At 41.8% G+C, this 23,375-nt stretch overlaps 4 protein-coding genes and 1 long non-coding RNA gene across 7 annotated transcripts in view; 3 read left to right on the forward strand and 2 right to left on the reverse strand.

Annotated features, from left to right (window-relative positions):
* cdc123 (cell division cycle 123 homolog (S. cerevisiae)) overlaps positions 1–597 on the reverse strand; it is a 2,818-nt gene extending 2,221 nt beyond the window's left edge. The window contains exons 1-4 of the mRNA XM_077594366.1: positions 517–597; positions 279–350; positions 153–195; positions 42–74 (exon numbers count right to left, since the gene is read on the reverse strand). Coding sequence (XP_077450492.1) covers positions 42–74; positions 153–195; positions 279–350; positions 517–590 — 222 coding nt within the window. The 5' untranslated portion in view covers positions 591–597. The remainder of the gene's footprint in view (positions 1–41; positions 75–152; positions 196–278; positions 351–516) is intronic.
* Positions 598–1,029: 432 nt separating this feature from the next.
* On the forward strand, positions 1,030–4,490 carry nudt5 (nudix (nucleoside diphosphate linked moiety X)-type motif 5). Its single transcript, XM_077594374.1, has 10 exons — positions 1,030–1,102; positions 1,304–1,365; positions 1,439–1,506; positions 1,584–1,636; positions 1,724–1,831; positions 2,325–2,420; positions 2,490–2,591; positions 3,714–3,722; positions 3,807–3,860; positions 3,944–4,490. Exons 2-10 carry the CDS (start codon positions 1,312–1,314, stop codon positions 4,051–4,053), a joined length of 654 nt encoding a protein of 217 aa, XP_077450500.1. The 5' UTR covers positions 1,030–1,102; positions 1,304–1,311; the 3' UTR covers positions 4,054–4,490.
* LOC144069196 (uncharacterized) lies at positions 2,834–6,096 on the reverse strand. Its single transcript, XR_013298412.1, has 3 exons — positions 6,005–6,096; positions 5,755–5,842; positions 2,834–5,681 (listed from the first exon to the last, which is right to left on the reverse strand). It is a non-coding gene; the product is annotated as an uncharacterized LOC144069196 (long non-coding RNA).
* Positions 6,097–8,947: 2,851 nt separating this feature from the next.
* rbm17 (RNA binding motif protein 17) lies at positions 8,948–13,882 on the forward strand. Of its 2 annotated transcripts, none has more exons than XM_077594431.1 (13): positions 8,948–9,092; positions 9,257–9,388; positions 9,520–9,636; positions 10,288–10,454; positions 10,866–10,978; positions 11,056–11,106; positions 11,481–11,619; positions 11,727–11,878; positions 11,959–12,006; positions 12,608–12,681; positions 12,744–12,842; positions 12,933–13,005; positions 13,672–13,882. In XM_077594431.1, exons 2-13 carry the CDS (start codon positions 9,266–9,268, stop codon positions 13,767–13,769), a joined length of 1,254 nt encoding a protein of 417 aa, XP_077450557.1. In that variant the 5' UTR covers positions 8,948–9,092; positions 9,257–9,265; the 3' UTR covers positions 13,770–13,882. The 2 variants fall into 2 exon arrangements, with proteins under 2 accessions (XP_077450557.1, XP_077450558.1); XM_077594432.1 differs by having other exon boundaries at positions 11,962–12,006.
* Positions 13,883–14,647: 765 nt separating this feature from the next.
* Positions 14,648–21,496, forward strand: pfkfb3 (6-phosphofructo-2-kinase/fructose-2,6-biphosphatase 3). Of its 2 annotated transcripts, XM_077593590.1 has the most exons (15): positions 14,648–14,935; positions 16,004–16,132; positions 16,189–16,285; positions 16,353–16,419; positions 16,491–16,565; positions 16,646–16,702; positions 17,555–17,679; positions 17,770–17,977; positions 18,058–18,204; positions 18,279–18,383; positions 18,451–18,580; positions 18,679–18,806; positions 19,407–19,592; positions 19,689–19,711; positions 20,603–21,496. In XM_077593590.1, exons 1-15 carry the CDS (start codon positions 14,857–14,859, stop codon positions 20,607–20,609), a joined length of 1,563 nt encoding a protein of 520 aa, XP_077449716.1. In that variant the 5' UTR covers positions 14,648–14,856; the 3' UTR covers positions 20,610–21,496. The 2 variants fall into 2 exon arrangements, with proteins under 2 accessions (XP_077449716.1, XP_077449717.1); XM_077593591.1 differs by lacking the exon at positions 19,689–19,711.
* Positions 21,497–23,375: the final 1,879 nt, after the last annotated feature.

Here is a 23,375-nt window from a genome sequence, read left to right on the forward strand (position 1 = left end):
TGCATAAACATGTGTGAAAAATCACATTGTGAAAACCTTACTGTGATTGTCGTTGTCGTTTCATCATCTGACCACTAGGGAGTAGTAAAAGGGAAACGTGTTATAAAACTGTCAACAAATTAATATTTACTTACAAAAAATACCTTTTTTACCTCAAAGTCTTCATCTGCATTCGTCTCCTGTGCGATGTAGTCACTATTTGGGAGCAAAAAAAAGCCATCTCTTCAGCACAGAACAATATTTTTGCATAATTCATCTTTTTGTTAGGGTCTTCTTACCTCCCAGGGACTACAAGTGTCCCATCATCCAGCAAATAATCAATTACATTTTTCGGAAGTGGAAGGATGGAACTGCAACGTAAATTAGTGTCAAATTAGCAACATAATAGATGGTTTTGAGAGGTCATGACAGAATCGCAACACTAAAAATGGATTATGATGCATGCAACCAACAGCTGGCTATTTTGGACATAAAATATACTAAAATACGGCTATTGATCCGTTATGGATTTCTTACCTTTTAATAGTATGTTGTTTAAATATAGGATACCATGCGGAGAACTGACAGTGTACAACTTGCTGCTTCTTCATGCTGCAACTTCCTGTAGGAAAAAAAGAGTTCCGTCAAAATAATCTTCCGAATACTGCTTCAGAATGTATTTTAATTTCACATTATTACGCAAAAAATGCACACTGAATTAATAATTAAAAAATAAGAAAATCAACATCTATTCATTTCAATCATTGATTCTTTGTTTTTAATAATCTCCTCGGGGGAGGTATTCTAGCGCTGCACAGTTCCAAAGATGTTTAACGAGCAAGATAACTACATTACGCACCCACAGGATTGTCTTTTACAGTCAAATAAATGTTTGAATGACACATATTGTGGAAAAAAATATTTTCCTGGACATTTTTTTCTGTAACAGAACAAAAAGAATGTTTTCTTTTAAAGAACGTTTCTTTTACACTGAATGTTTGTGCTTCGATAAGGCATAAATCTGTGTTGTCCTACTTTTGCGGATTCGGGTGACGTCGTACCCGGAAGTAGTACCGATGAACACTCAATCTCTTTATTCATCCTCCAGCTCGGTGTGTTTCACGTGAGTCAACTTTAGACATTTCTCAATTCAGATGGTTTAAAGTTCGATATTGTCACGTCGATAACTTGTTGGCGCAGACCCACTAATATCCCCACGCCATATAATTATTTTATTTAACATTTGCTAAACTTGATCTACTCCTGAATAGAAACGATTATAAACAAAATGGTGGCTTGACTTGTTTCTTTTTTGGGGCTTTAGAAAATAAAATGAATCACGCCGAAGATTCCAAAGAGATATCGCCACACGTCGTGAAAGATGAGGTATGTTGTGTTATTAATCCCTTAAAAGTTGTAAACATCCTCTCCACTAAGTGACAATGAATTTTTCTTACAGCTCTTGGCATCAGGGAGATGGGTCAAACTGGAGAAAACTACCTATGTCGATCCTGCTGGAAACACCAGGTATGTTTCCTTTTTTTTTACCCTTTCAAAATATTTGGGTTTGTGTTTTATAGTCTGTCCCCATGTACATCTTCCAGAATTTGGGAAACAGTGAGGAGGACAACTAGGCAAGCCGACACAGATGCAGATGGTTAGACCCACTCACTAAGTTGTGTTTTTTTTTTTTTACATTTTGACACTATTCATTGCAAATAATTGAACCAAAATGTGCTGACAGGTGTCGGCATCATTGCGCTGCTAAAAAGGACGCTGCACAAAGACTGCGTGGTGATGGTGAAGCAGTTTCGTCCTCCCACTGGACGCTACACTCTGGAGTTTCCAGCAGGTTAGGAACTTTTGTCCAAATTTTGAAGAACAACGTACAGCGGTACCTCGACATACGATCGTAATCCGTTCCGAGACTGAGATCGTATGACGAGCTTTTCGTAAATTGAGCGGACGTTTCCCATTGAAATGAATTGAAAACAAATTAATTCCTTCCAACCCTCTTAAAAAAACACCAAAAACAGGATATTGGATTGGAAATTTTTTTTATTTCTTCTAATTCCCCATCTATTAACAAAGTAACACATAACTAGTGGTTTAATAGTAATAAAATGTGTTTAATCTAACTAAAATTGGGCGGATTTCGCCGAGGGGAGAGAGAGAGATATTGTTATACACGGAAGAGATGCAAAAAAGACAGTGCCATGGCCACCTGGCTTGGTTGCATCACGAAATTTTGATCGTACCTCGGGCGAATTATTCGATCGAAATTTCCGTCGTAAGACAAGCGGTCGTATGACGAGGTATGACCGTATTTAAAATGGTTTGCCCAGGGTTAATCGACGAAGGCGAGAGTGCTGAAACAGCCGCGTTGAGGGAGCTGAAGGAAGAAACGGGCTACAAAGGCGAAGTCGTTGGCATAACACCAGGTGTCGTTTCATGTTTGAAATTCTAGAAAGAAAATGTGGGACGACTGAAACCTATTTTTTTTTTTACAGTGACTTGTTTGGACCCTGGCCTGTCCAACTGCACCACCCAGATTGTCACAGTCAATATTAACGGAGATGAAATGGAGAATATCAACCCGACACAGCAGCTTGGTGAGCGAGTATTTTCCTCTTTGAGATACGCTAAATTCCGAAATAAACAGACATGTGACACTCATTACTCGACACTCATGACATCAGAGTAGGCGACGCCAAACAACAAGATTACAGTGGTACCTCGACATACGATCGTAATCCGTTCCGAGACTGAGATTGTAAATTGAAAACAAATTAATTTGTTCCAACCCTCTGAAAAAACACCAAAAACAGGATATTGGATTGGAAAAAAATGTTTTATTTCTTCTAATTCACCATATATTGACAAAGTAATAAATAACAAGTGGTTTAATAGTAATAAAATGTGTTTAATAGATGTAAAATTAGACACATTTCCTAGAGGGGAGAGACAACAACACACACGGAGACGGAGGGGGGGGGACTGTTCGGGGGGACTTTATCCACGGCACTCGAACACTCAAATGAACAAATTTAAATTAACTTGGATAAATATATACAGGCACACTCAAACATACGTTTAATGTAACTTTACACAAAACTGAATTCTAGTTTTGTCTTAATCTTTTGTTACCTTCGTTTTCCCGGGTTAGCGGTTTGCCACGCCTCCACCCTCACGTTCGCTATCGATGGACTGTTTGCAGTTGTATTGCCTTCAAAATATTCCCAAAATGATGCACACAAATGTCCTCACAATAGGATAACGCACGACCACTTGCCAACGAGAAGGCTAAGGAAGGAATAACAGGCTACCCACGTATTGATTGTGGGTAATGAAGTTTTATTCTGAGAAAGGGTGCCATTGCCTATGGGTGTCGTGTGCACGAGTATACTTCATTACCCAGAAAGCCCTCTTTTTGCCCGCACATGCGCGTTGTGCTTTTCCTGGTCAAAACTCGTCTGAATAAATCGTTCAGTCCTCATAGATATAGTAGTTATACACGAAAGAGATGCGGCAAAAAAGACATTGCGCTACAATAATAAACAGCCTCATGTCATGGCCACCTGGCTTGGTCGCATCTCGAAATTTTAATCGTACCGCGAGCGAATTATTCGATCGAAATTTTTGTCGTATCACGAGCATGTCGTATCACAAGGTACCATTGTATATCAGAAGAGTCTAAGGGTCGCTAATCATTTTTCTTTTGTGCTTATTTTCAGGTGATGGAGGTAAGAAGAGTCTGTTCATTTTCAAACATGATCCTCCAACTCAATAAAAACCATGACAAGACCCTGCTTTTTTTCCCCTTCCAGAATTCGTGGAAGTCATCCTTTTACCGCTTGATGAATTCCAGACGAAAATAGACGGTGAGATTTTTTACTCTATTGAAACCTTTTCCGGCGACATATTTTAAATGTATTTACGCCTTTGACTGTGTGACGTCCTACAGAGTTACTGAAAAAAGAAGAAATCCTAGTGGATGCCAAGGTTTACATTTTTGCGATGGGAATGGTGCAGGCCTTTTTCAAGCCAAGAGAGCTTCCTGTGCTCAAGCAGTGACACGACGCAGGCTGAAATAACTGACTACAAATAGGACCATTCGAAATTTCATCATGTGCTGATGTGCAAACTTTCCAAATTGACATTCCAGTTGTTTTGTGTCATTGTTTGAACAGACACAAACATGTGAAGTATGACCGATGAGGTCTTAATTTAGGTTTATGTGCCATTTCCTAACACATGCTAACATTATTACTAATGGAGTATGAATAACACTATTGAAACTTTTATGGTGAATACTTTCCACGGCTCATATTCCAACTGTAAATGTTGGATTAAGTGCTATGGGTTTATGAATTAACATTTCAATGTTGCTGAGGTCCCAAACAATCATGTCTATTCTGAAACAAAAAGGATAAACGGCGACATTTATTCTATCCACGCTGCCCAGTGACGAGAATCTTTTGACCAATTAATAAATGCCTTACTACCTGTGAGTCTGTTTCTTTTGTTTACATAGATTTATATTCAAGTGGCCCAGTACATGTTCGCCACCCCTGCTATAAATTGTATAAACATAAAAGAAAAAAAAACATGTTTACCGTATTTTCACGACTATAAGGCGCACATAAAAGTCTTAAATTTTCTCCAGAATAGACAGGGCGCCTTATAATCCAGTGCGCTTTATATATGGACCAATACTAAAATTGTCATCACGATAAAATAAAATAAATCAGTCGATAGAACAACTACGGCAAGCAGCCCCCAACTCTACTATTTTCCCGTAGATAAAGTACTGCGCAGTGACTGCTGGGATATAGAATTCTTAATAAACACAGTTCTTCAATACACCCAGTATGACAAGCACACTAATTTGGTGATATATATAATATGGATGAATATAGAACCGCAACATGAGATTATGGCTACGTGAGGCTTATGTCAAGCGACCGGATGGATTTTTTCACGGCTCGCCGTCACTTTTGATTTGCGACCAAGTCACGAAAATGAAATGATGACGTGAGTACATTGTAAAATGGCTAAATAAAGTACAACCGAACTCAGTTTTGCTTCCGTTGCCTTTTTAAAAACGTATTTTTAGCGTGCATTTGGTGCATGTAGCACCAAATTAGTGTGTTTGCCGTTGTAGTATATTGATACTATTAGTGCAAAGTTATCACAGCCGTCAACCTGGGTGTATTGACAAAAGAACTATATATCCCAGCAGTCACTGCGCACCGGAAATAGCGTCTGGGGCCACTTCCGTAGCCAGCGCTATTGCGGTTCGAAGTTCATCCATAAATAATATATATATATATATATATATACCATGCCTGGCTGCGTCTTTAAAAACAGTGCGCCCTTTGTGTGTGTAAAATACAGAAATAGCACTTGTTATTGACACTGCGGCTAAAAATACGATGCGCCGAATAGTCGTGAAAATACGGTACTTTAGAGCTGAATTAGCTTTCAGAAATTAACATGTAAATGCTCAATACTTTTTTTCCCAAAGTGATTGACAAAAAATCACAATCATCCTCTTAAAGTGTAGTATCAGGGTCGAATCAAATCGTGACCTGTAAATCGTGATACGAATCATATTGCCAGATATGAGGCAATGCACACCCCTAATTTAAAGTATTTCCTCGGTTCTTGTCTGCAATTGATGGTTAGCTTCCACTCTTCTCCTGAAAATGAGATGACACAATGGCTCACGGACCGATAACGTCACTCAATAAAATGCCACATATCTTCACTTACTTTCTCCAAACAAAGATTCCAATTGCAACGAAAAGCCCGACGGCCGACACGATACTTCCGACGACAGTCGCCGTTGCGCTGACTGATCCTGCCGGCCAGAAAGACCGATTGAAAATAACCTCTGACATACTGCTTGACCTTCCAAGCTAGCAAAAAGCTCATTGATCTTACCAGTTTTTCCAAAGTCCACGAAAGAATTCTAATTTCCAGAAATGAGGGGTCTCACAGTAACGATAAAGAGCAAACTCACCACCCACGCTGACCTCTGAATGAGAAGGGCTGCCATCAGTTCCGTTCTTCAGTAAAATCTGGTACTTCGATGTTGGTTTTATCCGGTCTGCATTCATGGTAACAGCATTGAGAATGTTAGTGGCAAAGTTTTCATTGAATCCCATTTTAAATGTTCAAAATTCCCTTGGTTAACCATTTTTGTTGTTGTTGTTTATATAGAGCAGGGGTCAGGAACCTTTTTGACATCGAGAGCCATAAACAATTCCTATTTTCAAATTGTATTCCTTGAGAGACATACTCTTTAATTTAAGAGTAAAAATGTGAAAATGAGATGTGATTTTTCTTTTTTTGGGTTATTTTACCACTTTTAAAGTACAATTCTTTTGACAGCACTGTTAATTAGTAGCTAATCAATGAAAATATGCATTCAGAAAAGTTAAATGAAAAAGAAAAAGATAATTGAAGTTCGAGGTAGTGTCAGCGCCATAGTGCCGACGTCACGCTCCTATTGGTGCATTTGGGACTCAGCTCTCTCACCAGCGGTTTAAATACATATTTTACCTCACAGGTTAGCAAAGAGCAACATGCACCCATCAGAAGAGCCACATATGGCTCCCGAGCCATAGGTTCCCTACCCCTGATATAGAGGACCCTCATTGACGGCGCTAGATGACGCTCACCTGCACTGTTTGAAACGGAGCCTCTGGGGTCCGCTATGTGTAAAAACAAGATTATTAGCATGTGCATAGATCAAAATTGAAAGCAGGAAAACTTACGTTTACATACGAGAGTGGGTCTGGTCCAATTGGAAGATCCTGGCGTGCATTTGATGAGGTTGGATGTGCCCGCCGTCCTCACGTAGCCTTTGATGCAGGTGTAGCGGAAAGTCCTGTTGAGCTCTTGGCAGTCGTCCGGCGGTCGCTGAGTCAGATCCCACGCAGGGATTCTCGAGCAAGGACATCCACTTTGGCCTGGAGAGATAAAATGCTGATGAAATAGGAAATCCCAGGTGATGCAATTTCCCATTTTTAAAAGATCAGACTGATTATGAATGAACTCGTAAATAAACCCAGAAGAAGAAAAAAGGATAACACTATGTTCCAATCGGTGGCGGTCCGCACATTTTCTAGCAGCGCCTTCAGCGAATCAATCCAACCCTCAAAAATTATTTTATGGCTATAAAACTCGACAGCAGCTACAGCTGCGACACATAAAAAAATCATCAATAATAACCTCATACGATTGAAATATTATTTAGGAATATAGCCATATTTTACTCACCAAAAATCGTTTTTAACTGTACACAATATCCATCCTCCTTTCCTCCTTTTCTATTGCCATCGAAGCTAATGCTGAAAGTCGAGCCTGTTCTGTCGTATTTCTGGCATACGTTTTAATTCGATTTAGTGCTGAAAATATTCGTTCCCGGTTGCGACAGGCTTGCTTGCTTTGGAGGTGTCCGACCTTTCTTAATGATGTCCAGCTTTTTTTTTTCTTGACAAGTCCGTCTAGAAAATGGCTTTTCCAGCAAATCTGCAACCAAATCCATTTGTTTTCCTCCGTCGGCCATTGTGGGTTGAGTTTGCGAGCTCTAGCTGGCTCACTCTGGCTTTGGCCCGCCTACTCTATCACTAGCCAATGATAGTTGGTGAAAGCGATGACGTATCCCTACGCCTGCGAGAAGGCAATGACGTATACCTACGCCTGCGAGAAAGCCTTGGTGTCACCAAATCGAATTCTGATTGGTTAAAGCAACAGTCTTATCGGCGCTTGTTTAATGCAGCAGAGCCTGCAGAACTGATTATGAAGGCCTTGAGGCAGATTTCTGACCCTGGCAACAAATAATGGCTGAAATGTGATTGGTGAAATGCTTCAATATGAAAACACATCTGGAAGCAGTGCAACCAGGGGGAAAGCAATGAAAGGAAGCTAATAGACAATTTGGAATTATTTAATAAGTATTGATGGACAAAATATAATATATGATTCAGATATTTCTTCTGCCAGCAGATTAGGCCTTGAAGGCCCTGACGGCCCCCCACTGGTTTCAATGTCTAGTGGAGGAGACACCAGGTTGAACTGGATTCCAGTACCAATTTATTTTACAAGCCTCTTTAATTACAAGTGCACAAATACTTATATCAAAAAGACGTTGATCTTTTCTATGGGAATATAACAAACAAATAGTTTACACTTTTATAATGCACACAAAATAAAACCCAACCCAATAGTTTCATTTTGTGATATTGTTTTCTGCAGGGTAACACAAAGTCAAATTTAGGATCCCTAATAGCAAAACTGATTTTTTTTTTATAAATGCTGGTACCAGAAGTCAGAATTGCGCAATCCGATAAAAAGCAATGTTTAAGCATGCAGTCTAACTTGTGTTGAGGTATAAGAAAAATGATTACGCATGTTTATAAACCTAAATTTGGGGAATATGTGTAGAACGGCCTCCTCATTTAGTGCAGGCTGCACCGATAAATACATACGTACAAATCAGCTTTAAATAATGGCGAGGGAAATAAATGGAATAAAAATGTTAAAAGCGAGTTTTGAATGCTTACCGACGTCGGAGCAGCGAACCGCACTCAGGACGCACGTCAGGACGAGGCAAACGTCAAGCAAAAATGAACCAAAAGTCATCTCTGCAAGACTTTACGAGCGAGTTTAAACGCCAAGCACCCATCCTGCGGCTCACTTTCACTTGAACGAAACACCGTCATAACGCGCACTTTTGACAGCAGCTGACGCTCCTGGCCGCCATGTTTGTAGTTCTTCATTTAAACATAAGCAATCGTGTTTTGGAATGTCATGGAAACATTCGAACGCACTCCTGTTGTGTATTCAACAGAAAAGTTGTGATAAATTGTAGCAAATAGCAGATTTGTCGACATATCATTTCGTTAAAGAAAATCACTGCTAAACTGGAGTCTTCCTGCCGCGAGATGGCGCTACTGGTTTAAAATAATAATTTAAAAAACGCAAGGAAGCATTGTTGACTGGCGCTTTTGGTTGACGCTTCCGTTTTGGACATGGCAATTCGTTCAATGTGCAGCTAAAACTATCTTTTTCGTGCACTTGGCATCAACGTTGCGTTCAAACCTGTAGGTTAAACCTTTATACTTCATGTATTTTTAGGTCATCTTCGCCGTACAAAAAACGATCACCAGTCTAACATAACGTTATCTTTTGGCTAATTCTCGTGACGTTCAAAGGTTAGTCATCAAATTGGAACATATGCGTGATCTATCTGTGCGACACATTGCAGATAACAACAATGTCGCTTTATGATGATCTCGGTGTGGGTGCGAGCGACACCAAAACCGAAGGATGGTCCAAAAACTTCAAGCTGTTGCAGTCCCAGTTGAAAGTGAAAAAGGCAGCTTTGACCCAAGCTAAGGTAACAATAGCAATCATTTTTCTAGTTGAAATGAATTTGGATTCATTGACGATCCCGTCCTTTTCAACTGGGAGCGAATGCTTACTATAAAAGTTTTAATATTAGTATTAATGCTTTCTTGTGTGTTAAAGACCCATCGGACAAAGCAGACTACGGTTTTGGCTCCAGTCATCGATTTAAAACGAGGAGGTCCCACTGAAGAGAGACAAATTCCAGACAATCCTCCCCATGTGGCTGCAGCAATTAAGGTAGGACAAATCTAGAAATGTGATAGGTTTATTAATAGGTATACTTTAATATAATATAAACAATACAAGGTGGGCATCGGGTACATCTCTGGCGTTAAACTTGCAAATGAGAATCGTCCTCGCCACCGTGACATTCTAAAGGACCGAATTCATCTCCTGCCAATTTAAGACATCGAATCAAAACAATGCCAAGGTTATCTATTCAATCCAATTGCATAGGTGAATAACACAATTAAGGTTAAAAAAAACTGCAACAACAAGTGCATATCCGGCGTACCGAGCGACACTATTTCAAAAACAATATGCGAGTATTTTCGGAAGTTGATTCGATTATCGCCATCTGCTCCGGAATCCAAGTCAAAACAATTTAAGAGTCCTTCATTGCGAACTTGCATCTGGGTAAAGGGTCGAGGTGTATCTCCCAGTAAACAGTCCTCGGCCCGGAACTTGGTGACCTGTCAGGTCAATAGTCCTGAAAACAATTAAATGTCCTCGAAGCCAGCTGTGGGGGGGAAGTGTCCTTGTTATATTGAGCTTTGTCTTTGTAAGAATGATATAATAATATGCACATATTCCACTGCACAATATGCACACATATAATAACATCTCAGAATAACCCCAACAAGATGAGATTGAAATGAAACATTTCAGGAGCCTGCGCCTTCCGGATTCTCCGCCGGAGATGTGCTGATTCCACTCGCGGATGAATACGATCCCATGTTTCCCAATGACTACGAGAAAGTGCTGAAGCGGCACAGGGAGGATCGACAGCGGCAGAGGGAGCAAGAACGGCAGAAGGAGATAGAGGACAGAGAAAAGTAGGGATTCACAACTTCTTTTTTTTTTGCGTAACGTGCATTTTGATACAGTGGTACCTCGACATACAATCATAATCCGTTCCGAGACTGAGATCGTATGTCGAGCGCTTTGTAACTCGAGCGAACATTTCCCATTGAAATGAATTGAAAACAAATTAATTCGTTCCAACCCTCTGAAAAAACACCAAGAACGGGATATTAAATTGGAAAAAATGTTTTATTTCTTCTAATTCGCCATATATTGACAAAGTCATAAATAACTAGTGGTTTAATAGTGATAAAATGTGTTTAATAGATGTAAAATTAGACGCATTTCGCGGAGGGGAGAGACAACAATCGAAATTTTGGTCGTACCACGAGCATGTTGTATCACGAGGTACCACTGTATTTTGGATTTTTGTCGAATGATAGGAAAAGAAAAGACAGGCATGAAGGCGGAGCGCCTAGCGGCTTCTCCAGATTTCCCGCAGCGGAGGAGGACTCTGACGAGGAGGAGGATTACGAGAAGGAGCGACGGAAACGAAGTGAGTGTTTTTACCACTCGTATTTGTTTTGCCATTTAGTAAACTTCCATTTTGTTTTTGTGCAACACTTTCCCCAGGTATGGGTGGTGCTGCTATTGCGCCGCCTTCCTCGCTGGTGGACAGAGATGGTAAGTGTATTGTTATGTGCAAAACATGGTGAATGCATACCGTTTTTATTTTTTAAGTTTTCGAAAAGGTGCTGAGAATTATTATAAATAAATATCATATCCAGGTTGGCCAGTGTCCTCACAGGCAGTTTGTGGCTCAACAAACCCGTTGCTGATTGGTTGTAGTTTCCTATTTTCTTTATTTGCGTCGCAGGCTTGCACACGCGCTAACTGTCGGAGGTGATTTTCGCCTTATGGCCATCGGAAAAGAATTGAATGCGAACTTAATGTCTTGCCCATTAAGCACTCGGACTATAGAATCACCGCCTTTCCAGCAGAGAGCGACATTGTCAGTAAAAATGTTGACTTGATTTTCTTATATTTCTATGAACAAGGTTCATCCGGATACCCGTACGAGGATGAAGGTCGTCCCCCTAGAGGCTCAAAGGCCGCTATCCCTCCACCAATGTACGAGGATTCGGACCGGTCGCGATCCCCGCCCGTTCCGACCAGTTCCTTCTTGGCCAACATGGGGTCAGTAGGACACGTGTATTATTTTGACAGTGGAGTATTGGACGATTATTTTTGCATTTGAAATCGAGCCCTTATTTACATGACTGCCAATGTATCTGTTCTTGCAGGGGGACTGTGGCTCACAAAATCATGCAGAAATACGGATTCAAGGAAGGCCAGGGTCTGGGCAAGCACGAGCAGGGCCTGAGCACGGCTCTGTCTGTCGAGAAGACAAGCAAACGTGGTGGAAAGATCATCATCGGGGATGTGCTGGAAAAACGTGAGGGAGGCCTGGCCGGCTTTAAAAGCGTGTGCTGGAATACTTTCTTAACACTTGTACTTTGCTGTGTTTTGTCCCAGTAGCAGGGGCCCTCCTGCCAGTTGCTCCCGAGACCCCCGGAGGAGCAGGTTGGAGCACCGTCTTACATTTTTTTTATGAATTCTCTAAGGTTGAAATGGGTTCACGTGCAATGTTCCCTCTACGCTGTGCGCTTGCGCAATTGCGCACTACTCTCGTCTTCTCTGCACACAGCAAATCATATGGAGCGCACAAAATAAAATCCCTTTTTTTTTTCTTTTTTTACTCTCGTCTTCTCTGCCCACAGCAAATCATATGGAGCGCACAAAATAAAATCCCTTTTTTTTTCTTTTTTTACTCTCGTCTTCTCTGCCCACAGCAAATCATATGGAGCGCACAAAATAAAATCCCTTTTTTTTTAGCTGTGAGGCCAACGCGCGAACCACTCATCCGCCGGGCCACCCATTCATAGATATTCTTTCTGCCCAGACAAACAAAAAATTAGAGGGAACATTGTTCACGTGTACGATGACCTACATGCACCGTATTCTTGCTACAGTGAAATTTTTGTACAAATACGGTAGATATTGCACAAAATTTCAATTGTATTGAGTTTCGCTTCTCCACTCGAACAATAGTTTGATACGGCTTTTTTATAATCTGGTTGCGCCACTGAGATATGGAATAATGACATTTTCTCGCCTACAATAGCCGACGGCAAAAAGTCTGACGCCAACCCGCTCACCGAGATCCTCAAAGCCCCCACCAAAGTGGTCCTGCTGAGGGTACGTCCGTCACGTTCGACTCTTGAAATTTTATTTCAGGAGTTTGTCTTTATTTTCTTTAGAACATGGTGGGCCGGGGAGAGGTTGACGAAGACCTGGAAGGAGAAACCAAAGAAGAGTGTGAGAAATACGGGAAAGTGATCAAGTGCGTCATTTTTGAGGTAAGCCGGGGGGCAGGGGGGTTGTTTTTCATATTAAATGGCAAGCTCTTATCAATACGTGTTATAACGCACCCTTTTTATTTTAAACAGATTGCCGAAGTTCATGACGAAGAAGCAGTCAGGATATTTCTCGAGTTTGAAAGGGTGGAGTCCGCCATTAAAGGTTCGTATTTCATGCCGACCATTGTGTAACTGCTCTAATTGGGCTGGCCCAGATTTGAAAACAAGGTGAAACTGGGATCCCTAAGGTATTATATCAGATGTGGTCCTCTCTCCCTGCGGTTTCGAGGCTTACATCACACCAGGGGTGTCAGACGCTTTAACGTCAACTTGATTTCACGTGGGCCGGACCATTTTAGATATAATGTTTAGATTTTTTTATATAAATGGATTAAAAGAACTGGATTAAAAGCCCTGAATATTCCGTTTTTTATAGATCTAAAACAATGTTTATTTTAGCTTTTTTAAAATATATTTTTAGATTTTACAAAATGATTTTTGAACTAAAAACACAGAAAAAAATGGATTAAAGAATGACAATTATTGATTTAAAAGGGGGAAAATCAGGAAATTTAATATACATCTATAGTCTTCATTTTAATTTGATCCTAAAACAGAAAGTTGGCACTCATGATTTACTCTCCCGGGCCAGACAAAATGATGCGGCGGGCCAGATTTGGTCCCCGGGCCGCCACTTTGACACATGCATCACACAGACAAAAAAAATGATAACTTATGGGCTGACCGACATTTAATGAATACAATGAGATTTTAGCGGCAAGATCAAGAAGTTGATGTGGCTAATATTCATTAACTTTGTTTCTCACAGCCGTGGTGGACCTTAACGGACGTTATTTTGGCGGGCGAGTCGTCAAGGCCTGTTTCTACAATCAAGACAAATTTCGTGTTTTCAACCTGGGAGAATAGTTGTTTTCTGTCACATGTTGTACATATACTTTTCTATTTTCTCTTGTGTATCACTATGTAGTTTTCCTTGGTTGAAAATACAAAACGAGAATGAAATAAATGGTTTAAAACCCCTTCTGTTTGTATTCTAAGAAACCTACTTTGCCTGCCGCCATTTTTAACTTCAGGAAAGAGCCGCAGCCTCATTCAGAACTTATGTAAGTCCTCCAATGGGGGGGGTGTTCTTGGGACTACAGGGGCCAGCAGAAATCCCTCAGGAGTCACTTCATTAATTCAGAAATGAATTGGATGGAGACACTCGAGTCTTACATTTATTTAATTTTAAATCAGATTAAATTGTGTGTGAGGGGGGCTGGCTGTTTTATTTATTTTTATGTTTTTACAACTTTCTTTGTTCTGTTAGCCCGGCTTCTTTCGCCACTTCTTTTTTGGAACCATCAGCCAGCCATACTGGAGCTTTACTGGATATCAGAACTTGGCCCACAAGAGAGCCCGCAGAACTGATTGTGAAGGCCATGAGGCAGATTTCTGACCCTGACAACAAATAATGCCTGAAATGTGATTGGTTAAATGCTTCAATATGAAAACACACATCTGGAAACAGTGCAACCAGGGGGAAAAGCAACAAAAGGAAGCTAACAGACAATTTGGAATTATTTCATTAGTATTGATGGACAAAATATATGTAATATAATATATGATTCAGATATTTCTTAGGCCAGCAGAGAAGGCCTTGAAGGCCCTGACGGCCGGCCACTGATAGTAGTATACTACTGCAGTTCTAACATTAAGAACTGCACTAGGGTTTATGTTTAGACCACCAGGAGAGGGCGCTTCTGGGCGCTCGTGGATGACGCAGAGCTGTAAGTGTCGTCATTTCGGTCACGTTGCCCCTCTAGTTAAAAAGCGGATGTACGGCACAGACCGGCAGATTAGCCCGACTCAACGTTCCTTATTAGTCACTCAACCTATTCTTACTAGCGGCTCATTTTTTGTGCTCATTTTACAGGCAAATCGGCTCTTTTTTGAGTGTGATCTTTTGTAGTGCTTCCACTTATCGTCTGCGGCTTTGACAAGTCCTCAAGGAATGCCCAGAGAGCTGACCCAGAATAAGATCCAAAAGATCTGGGTTCCTACCAGGGATGATAAACCGGCACCCCGTAGAGGTAAAATACAAATATTTGACAACAAGTCATCGTTTCTGTATATATGACCTCTATTTTGCTATGGAGCTGCACCACTGTTGACACCACTACTAAACAAAATCTATTTTTTAATTTCAATATCTTTGTTCTCTCCTGTGGCATTTTTATACTACTTAAATGGAATTTTGCTTTGGTGCACTGGTGCACGGAATGCGCGGCACACCTCCACCCGAGCGTGACTAGGCATGGACGGGGTCGCCATGGTAACCGCATTGCGCCGCAACCCAATGTAGGATGCTGCAAAAGACCTGCTTATCTGACATTCATGTCTAATTTAGTCATACTTTGCCCTTTAGCCAAATGTGTACCAGTAGTAGTTTTTGTATGGATGGCTACGCAACTACAGTGGTACCTCGAGATATGAGCTTAATTTGTTCCGGGACTGAGATCGTATGTCGAGCTTTTCGTAACTCGAGCGAACGTTTCCCATTGAAATGAACTAAAAACAAATTAATTCGTTCCAACCCTCTGAAAAAACTCCAAAAACAGGATATTGGATTGGAAAAAATGTTTTATTTCTTCTAATTCGCCATCTATTGACAAAGTAACACATAACTAGTGGTTTAATAGTAATAAAATGTGTTTAGTAGAAGTAAAATTAGACGCATTTCGCGGAGGGTAGAGACAGCGACATACACAGAGGCGGGGGGTTGTGTTCGGGGGGACTTTATCCACGGCAACAACGCACTCGTAAACAAACAAACAAATTTAAATTAACTTGGATTAATATATACAGACACTCAAACATACATTTAATGTAACTTTACACAAAACTGAATTCTATTTTTTTTTTCTTACCTTCGTTCTGGGCGGGTTAGCTGTTTGCCACGCCTCCACCCTCACGTTCGCTATCGATGGGCTGTTTGCTGTTGTATTGCCTTCAAAATATTCCCAAAATGATGTACACAAATGTCCTAACAATAGGATAACGCACAACCACTTGCCAACGAGAAGTAGTCTTGAATGAGCGATCGCGGGAGCTAACAGGCTAAGGAAGGAATAACAGCATACCCACGTATTTCCTTGCAGTGGGCGGCACCCCTCACATGGCCAACCCCCCCACCGTCATCGTGATGGTGGGCCTGCCGGCTCGGGGCAAGACCTACATGTCCAGGAAACTCACGCGCTACCTCAACTGGATCGGAAAACCCACCAAAGGTACGCCAGACGGCCCGGTAAATTCAGAGAAGATTGTGACGTTTGCCCCTACGCAGTCTTCAACGTGGGGGAGTACCGCAGGGAAGCGGTCAAGAACTACAGTTCCTATGATTTCTTCAAGCCTGACAACGAGGCCGCTGTCAAGATCAGGGAGTAAGTATTCTTACGCTCTTTTTTATGTTGCAGCAAGTTTTTAGACCAGCTCATTTCTCCTTTACAGACAATGTGCCTTAGCAGCCTTGAGGGATGTCAAGTCCTACTTGCAGGACGAGGGAGGCCAAGTTGCGGTGAGTTTGCCGATGACACGTGAATGCTTCCAAACGACAAAAAACAAACAAAGTCTGCGTGTCTGCCGCAGGTCTTCGACGCGACAAACACCACGAGGGACAGACGCAATCTGATCCTCCAGTTTGGCTGCGAGAATGACTTCAGAGTACGCATCCCTAAGTTGAACCGGCTTCGTTTTCGGGTTTAGCGTCAACGCAGCCTTAAAATCCCTCCTTGTCTACCCAGATCTTTTTCATCGAGTCCGTCTGTGACGATCCAAGCGTCATTGCGTCAAACATTATGGTGAGTCCCGTGGTGGAAATTGGCTCGAATACAGTGGTACTTCTACTTACAAAATTATTTTGGTTCCAGAACTTGCTTTGTATTCTCTAATTCGTTTCACAGTTCTCCAAAAAAAGACCAACTAAGTCAAAGTGGCGGCCCGGGGGCCAAATCTGGCCCGCCGCATCATTTTGTGTGGCCCGGGAAAGTAAATCATGAGTGCCGACTTTCTGTTTTAGGATCAAATTAAAATGAAGAGAATAGATGTATATTACATTTCCTGATTTTCCCCCTTTTAAATCAATAATTGTCATTTTTTAATGCATGTGTTTTTAGTTCAAAAATCATTTAGTAAAATCTAAAAATATATTAAAAAGAAGCTAAAATAAACATTGTTTTAGATCTATAAAAAACGGAATATTCAGGGCTTTTAATCCAGTTCTTTTAATCCATTTATTAAAAAAATCTAAATATCATATCTAAAATGGTCCGGCCCACATGAAATCGAGTTGACGTTAACGCGGCCCGCGAACCAACCCGAGTCTGACACTCCTGAACTAAACCCTTCAAAAAGTTTCCCAATGTTGTATGAAAGATGTAAGAAACACACAAAATGACAAGAAAATTATTTATTCATGTATTAAAATGAATGACAATTATGCAAAAATATTTTATATTCATGCAGGTGCACGAGTCTAAGGAAGAAGCAAATTTTAGGCAACTTACAAAGCACATCTAACCTTCAAAATATGAATTAAAAACCACTTATAGCCTTAACTCGCTGCTTTTTCAGATACTATAATCAACTCCGTCACTGTATGTCTTGCAATTTCTTCCACTGTATGCAAAACCAGAGTTCTGACCTCGTTCCAGGAAGTTAAAGTGTCCTGTCCGGATTACAAAGACTGCAACAAGACGGATGCCATGTTGGATTTCCAAAACAGGATTGAATGTTACAAAGCTAGCTACCAACCTCTGGACCCTGATCAGCATGATAGGCAAGTATTGGGGGCCTCTCCCTGTCGGCCCCAACTCAATTGTATTTTTTGGGGGGTATAATCCGGTCTTGTCTGTTTTTTTACCCACAGGGACCTCTCCTTCATCCAGGTGATCGACGTGGGTCGGCGATTCCTGGTGAACCGCATCCAGGATCACACCCAGAGCAAGATCGTCTACTACCTGATGAACATCCACGTTCAACCGCGTACCATCTACCTGTGTCGACATGGAGAGAGCATGGACAACCTGGAGGGTCGATTGGGCGGCGACGCCAGCCTCTCGCCGAGGGGCCGACAGGTCCGAAGCGTTTAAAAACTTTAAGAAAACGTTGCTTTCGTAGAAGACGGGCCTTGATGGTCGTTTGGGCTCCCCTGTAGTTTTCGACCGCCTTGGCCGGTTTTGTCAAGGACCAGAAACTGAAAGATCTCAAGGTTTGGACCAGCCAATTGTGCTGCAGCATCCAGACGGCCGAACACCTCGGGGCCCCGTACGAGCAGTGGAAGGCCCTCAATGAAATCGACGCCGTAGGTTTCCTATTCACGTCTCACGTGAATGATCCTCTCCGTTCCCTAAAGTTCTGTTCTTACATTTTTTTTAGGGCCTGTGCGAGGAGATGACGTACGATGAGATTAAAGAGAAATTCCCAGAGGAGTTCACCTTGAGAGATGAGGATAAATACTACTACCGCTACCCCGCCGGAGAGGTACGTCTCCAGATTTGACTCGACGACGACTGGAGACCGAGTCCGCTGAATATTGTGGTCACCGCAGTCCTACCAGGATCTGGTCCAGAGGGTGGAGCCGGTCATCATGGAGTTGGAGAGGCAAGAGAACGTACTGGTCATCTGCCACCAAGCGGTAATGCGCTGCTTGCTGGCCTACTTCCTGGATAAAAGCGCAGGTGGGCGCACAAATCCTCCGCCATTGCTGAGATGGAAAAGTGAAAAGTAAACGAGACAAGGGGGGTTGGAGAAAAATAACTCTCGTACTGTTTGGCAGATGAGATGCCCTACTTGAAGTGTCCGCTTCATACAGTGTTGAAGCTCACCCCCATGGCCTACGGGTGCAAAGTGGAGTCCGTGTCCTTTAACGTGGAGGCGGTCAACACTCACCGAGACAGACCGGAGGTGAGGCTTCACGCACGATCCATCTCCGATATATCGGATTTCACAGTTCCATTTGCGCCTTGGCCTCACGGTTCTGAGATTGAATCAATCCCACGTTCGAACCTTCCTGTGTGGAGTTTGCGTGGTCTCCCCAGGTTCGTTTTCTCTGGGTACTCCGGTTTCCTCCCACATGGCAAAAACATGGTTGAACACTCTAAATTGCGTGACCGGACGTTTCGTCGAAAGACGTTTGCTCCCCGGACGTTTGGTCCCCGGACGTTTGGTCCCCGGACGTTTGGTCGACCGGACGTTTGTTAGAACAGACGTTTGGTAGAACGGAGGTTTGGTAGAACGGACGTTTGCTCGACCAGACGTTTGGTAGAACAGACGTTTGGTAGAACGGACGTCCGGTCGACCAAACGTCCGGTCGACCAAACGTCCGGTCGACCAAACGTCCGGGGACCAAACGTCCGGTCGACCAAACGTCCGGGGACCAAAAGTCTTTCGACGAAACATCCGAGTACCCTAAATTGCCCCTAGCTATGAGCGAATGGTTGTATCTTGTTGCAATAGAAGAATAGAAGCCACAACAGGCTGAATGACTTATGGATTCTGATCCAGGAGGTCAAGAGGGGTCCCGGCAGCTTGATCCGAAGGAACAGCGTGACTCCGCTAACCACCCCCGAAACAAATATCAAGAAACCTCGCATCGACGACTTGGACGAGGCCCCCGTCCACGAACTTCCCCGTTCGGTGGCTTCGTTGGCGCTCTGCGGACCTCCGTGCGTGATGACGCTAAACGGCAAGGTGGGCACCAGAGTTTGTCCATTGGCATTTTAGCTTGTGTGTTTTCTAATCCTACCTCTTTTCCTGTGATGCCTTCTCCTGCTCTGCACCTTGCAGCACTGGCTGGGCAAAGTTGGCCTGTAAGTATTCACCATCCCATTTCAGGGCTTGATTTTTACCCCGGTACTGCAAGCAAGTGGGATTTTTCCAAGGAGGCTGTCATCTCTCTCATTCAAAGTGTACTTTTGACTGATAATATGTAAAAAATATACTGTATTTTCTCGTACATATGCCATATTTGTCGCAAAAAATGATGACTGAATCGAGGGTGCGGCTTATATGTGCACAAATTAGACCTGACATGCACGAAACGCCATAATGCAAGACAATGCAGCCGATACGGTACTTGGACGTTTCGTCAAAAGACGTTTGGTCCCTGGACGTTTGGTAGAACGGACGTTTGGTAGAACGGATGTTTGGTAGAACGGACGTTTGGTCGCCGGGTTGTTACTGTTGAAACCAGCTCTCAAAATTCTAATCATGAGAGAGAGAGGGTGAGTTTAATATCAAAATATCTAATATCAAAATATCAACAGTAAACTCTGTCGTAATTTGACAGCGAGCGAACCCGGCGACCAAACGTCCGTTCTACCAAACGTCCGTTCTACCAAACGTCCGGTCGACCAAATGTCCGATCAACCAAATGTCCAGGGACCAAACGTCTTTCGACGAAACGTCCGGTCACGGGCCGATACGGTCATTTATTTTAAAATAGAGAAAAGATAAACAAAATTTATTTTGACATCTATGAACGAAATCCAATTTAAAAAAATGTATCTTGCATAAAACGTGAAAAAAACTCTTGTGCCTGCCATTGCTCCTTTTTGAATTTGTCTACTACGTGCAGGCAACACACTTTAGGAATGTGCAATCCAGCAGACGATCCTCTAGTTTCATAAAGTATTTTAGAAATACCACATGCGATGAATTTTGCCTTCAAAGTGACACGGTGCATTTTTGTTTTTTGTCAGAACCTGAGGAGATACTGCTGACTGACACCTGGCATTCCACGCCCTTCGGCGCAATGACTCCACACAATGAAAAAGATCTTCTGTAATCCGATGGAATGATGACTTTTCGCCGGCCCCCCCCGCTCCTTCTCACAGTAGCGTGCCGTAATTCTTCCAAAAACGAGCAGGGTTATTTACATTTCTGTCTTGTATCTATCCAAAGATGTCACTACAAAGCAAATGTCATCTCCACTTTCATGCCTTCTTTTCAGCTATTTCTACTGGGACTTGTGATTTTGCCAGCAAACAATTCGGGGGATACTTTGATTGGATTTGAATTATCGTACCCCGGAATTGTTTGTGTTTTGTCACCTATGACGGCACCAGATTGTTGAACTGACTTATATTTTGCACTGTCAATATGGATTTTTGTGTGTTCATGTATGCTTCATTTCAATGGAGGAGGGAGTTCTTGCCGTAGAGTGCCTGTAGTTTTCACCTTTTAGCTAAGAACATCACATATTGTTGGAATAAGTCACTTTTTACTAAACATGCTGAATTAAACAATTATTTGCTGTCATTGTCCGCCGCGCACAATTTTAAGCACCGATTTTTCTGACAAAGCGTGCTGTTAATGTCTGTAAATATGAGTGTATGTGCAGTGTGACCTTGGGAAGTATGGAAGGAAATAATTCAATGTTTTTTGTAATGGGGACAGGGTTGCTACATAGAAAAGCCGCTGGTCACATGTTTCTTGCGATGTTAGTACTCCTTACTTGAAGTCTTTCTTTTTCATGTAACATTTTATTTATTTTTATGTCCATTTTGAGACACGCTGAGGGTTACTATGCAGGAAAGAACAGTAAGTTGTATCTGATTTTGCATCTGCTGGACCAATAAAATGACTTAAGTGCACCGTGTTTGTCGGCGTAATTACTGTGAACCAGTGGCGGGCCGTCAGGGCCTTCAAGGCCTTCTCTGCTGGCCTAAGAAATATCTGAATCATATATTATATTTTCTGCGAGAAGGCAATGACGTATCCCTACGCCTGCGACAAGGCATTGTGGTGTTGCCAACTCGAAATCTGATTAGTTAAAGCAACAGTCTTATCGACGTTTGTTTAATGCAGCAGAGCCCGCAGAACTGATTGTGAAGGCCTTGAGGCAGATTTCTGACCCTGGCAACAAATAATGGCTGAAATGTGATTGGTTAAATGCTTCAATATGAAAACACACATCTGGAAGCAATGCAACCAGGGGGGAAAGCAATGAAAGGAAGCTAACAGACAATTTGGAATTATTTCATAAGGATTGATGGAGAAAATATAAAATATGATTCAGATATTTCTTAGGCCAGCAGAGACGGCCTTGAAGGCCGTGACGGCCCGCCACTGGTGAAATGACATCATAATGTGTGAATAATGTCACACAGGTCGCACTGGAGTATAAATGGCAACCCACGCCAAACTATAAAAGAAAACTGTGACTTAACAGGTCGTAAGCTAATTACATGAAGGCAGCTCGGTCGCCCTTGGACGCTTTGCACAAAGTGACAAAAAAGGGAGGAGAATGCCAACATGTCATACAACGACACGCGTGTCGGGTGACTCATCAAGACGGGCTTTTGTGCCTTTTGTGCGGGTGACATAACAGTGCGGAGGAATGCCGTAAAAGGCTCTTTTATTTGCGGAGCGGCGTAATCGGGGATATTTAATCTGGTGCGCTCCATTCACCAAAGACTTACCCGCTCCATTGACACGAAAATCTCTTCATCAATAGCCCACGCACACAAAGGAAGAAAAATGTTGCTGTTTTGCACGAAGTGTGGACCGCGGTATACAAACATACGACATGGGCCGGATACATTTGCACACATACAATGCTGTCAGTCAACTGCATTAATATACCTTTGGAAAGCGCAAGTTTTTGGGGAAATCCATTTTTTTTTTATCCTCATCTTTTTTAACATTAAAATGATAAGGTGAATATTTTTTAAATGCTTTAATTATTGTTACTTCAACTTCTTCAAGTAACATGATGATTGTTTACTTTTGATTGAATATGTTTTTTCTGTTTGTGCACCTAATTATATATATTTGTTGTTTAGTATGAAATAAAAACACAATTTGTGAACTTAAATCTCCTAAAACGGAGGCAGCATTAAGTTTTCTGTCTAAAAGTGATTACATTTATTAAATTCAATTTTTTTGATCTTCACAATGTTTCTATATCTAGAGGGTTTTTTTTTTGGAAGTGGCCTCCAATTATTATTTTTTATGGTCTAAATAACATTATTTCCAACACAATTTGCATTGAAAAATGCCCTTTCTTCTTAATATGTGGCTGACAGAATCTGATTTTGGCTACTGATAGGTTTATTAATAGGTTTACTTTAATAAAAACAGAGAGACATCGTTGACATGTTCCAGCTACTAAACTTGCAAGTGAGAATCGTCCTGGCTCGTTCTCGCCTCTGGAATATTCTGAAGAAACGGCATCCTCCTCTGTCCATTTAGTCGCGCATAATTGAAACATCTAAGGTTATCTGATTCAAACAATTGCATAAGCTAACCGAATAACACCATTAAGCTCAAAAAACAACTGCCACAACAATTGCATATCAGGTCGGAAACCAAGAACACCTGCGTAAGAATTAACACAAGTAAGCATACAAGGTGACCTGAGCGGATCGGAAACCAAAACAACTGCGTAAGAATTTGTACAAATAAGCATAATAATTCCATATTTGGTAAAACCCGAGCGACAGTATTTTTAAACAATATGCGAGTATTTTC

The sequence above is a fragment of the Stigmatopora argus genome, chromosome 23, assembly GCF_051989625.1.
Source record: "Stigmatopora argus isolate UIUO_Sarg chromosome 23, RoL_Sarg_1.0, whole genome shotgun sequence".
Classification (NCBI taxonomy): Eukaryota; Metazoa; Chordata; class Actinopteri; order Syngnathiformes; family Syngnathidae; genus Stigmatopora; species Stigmatopora argus.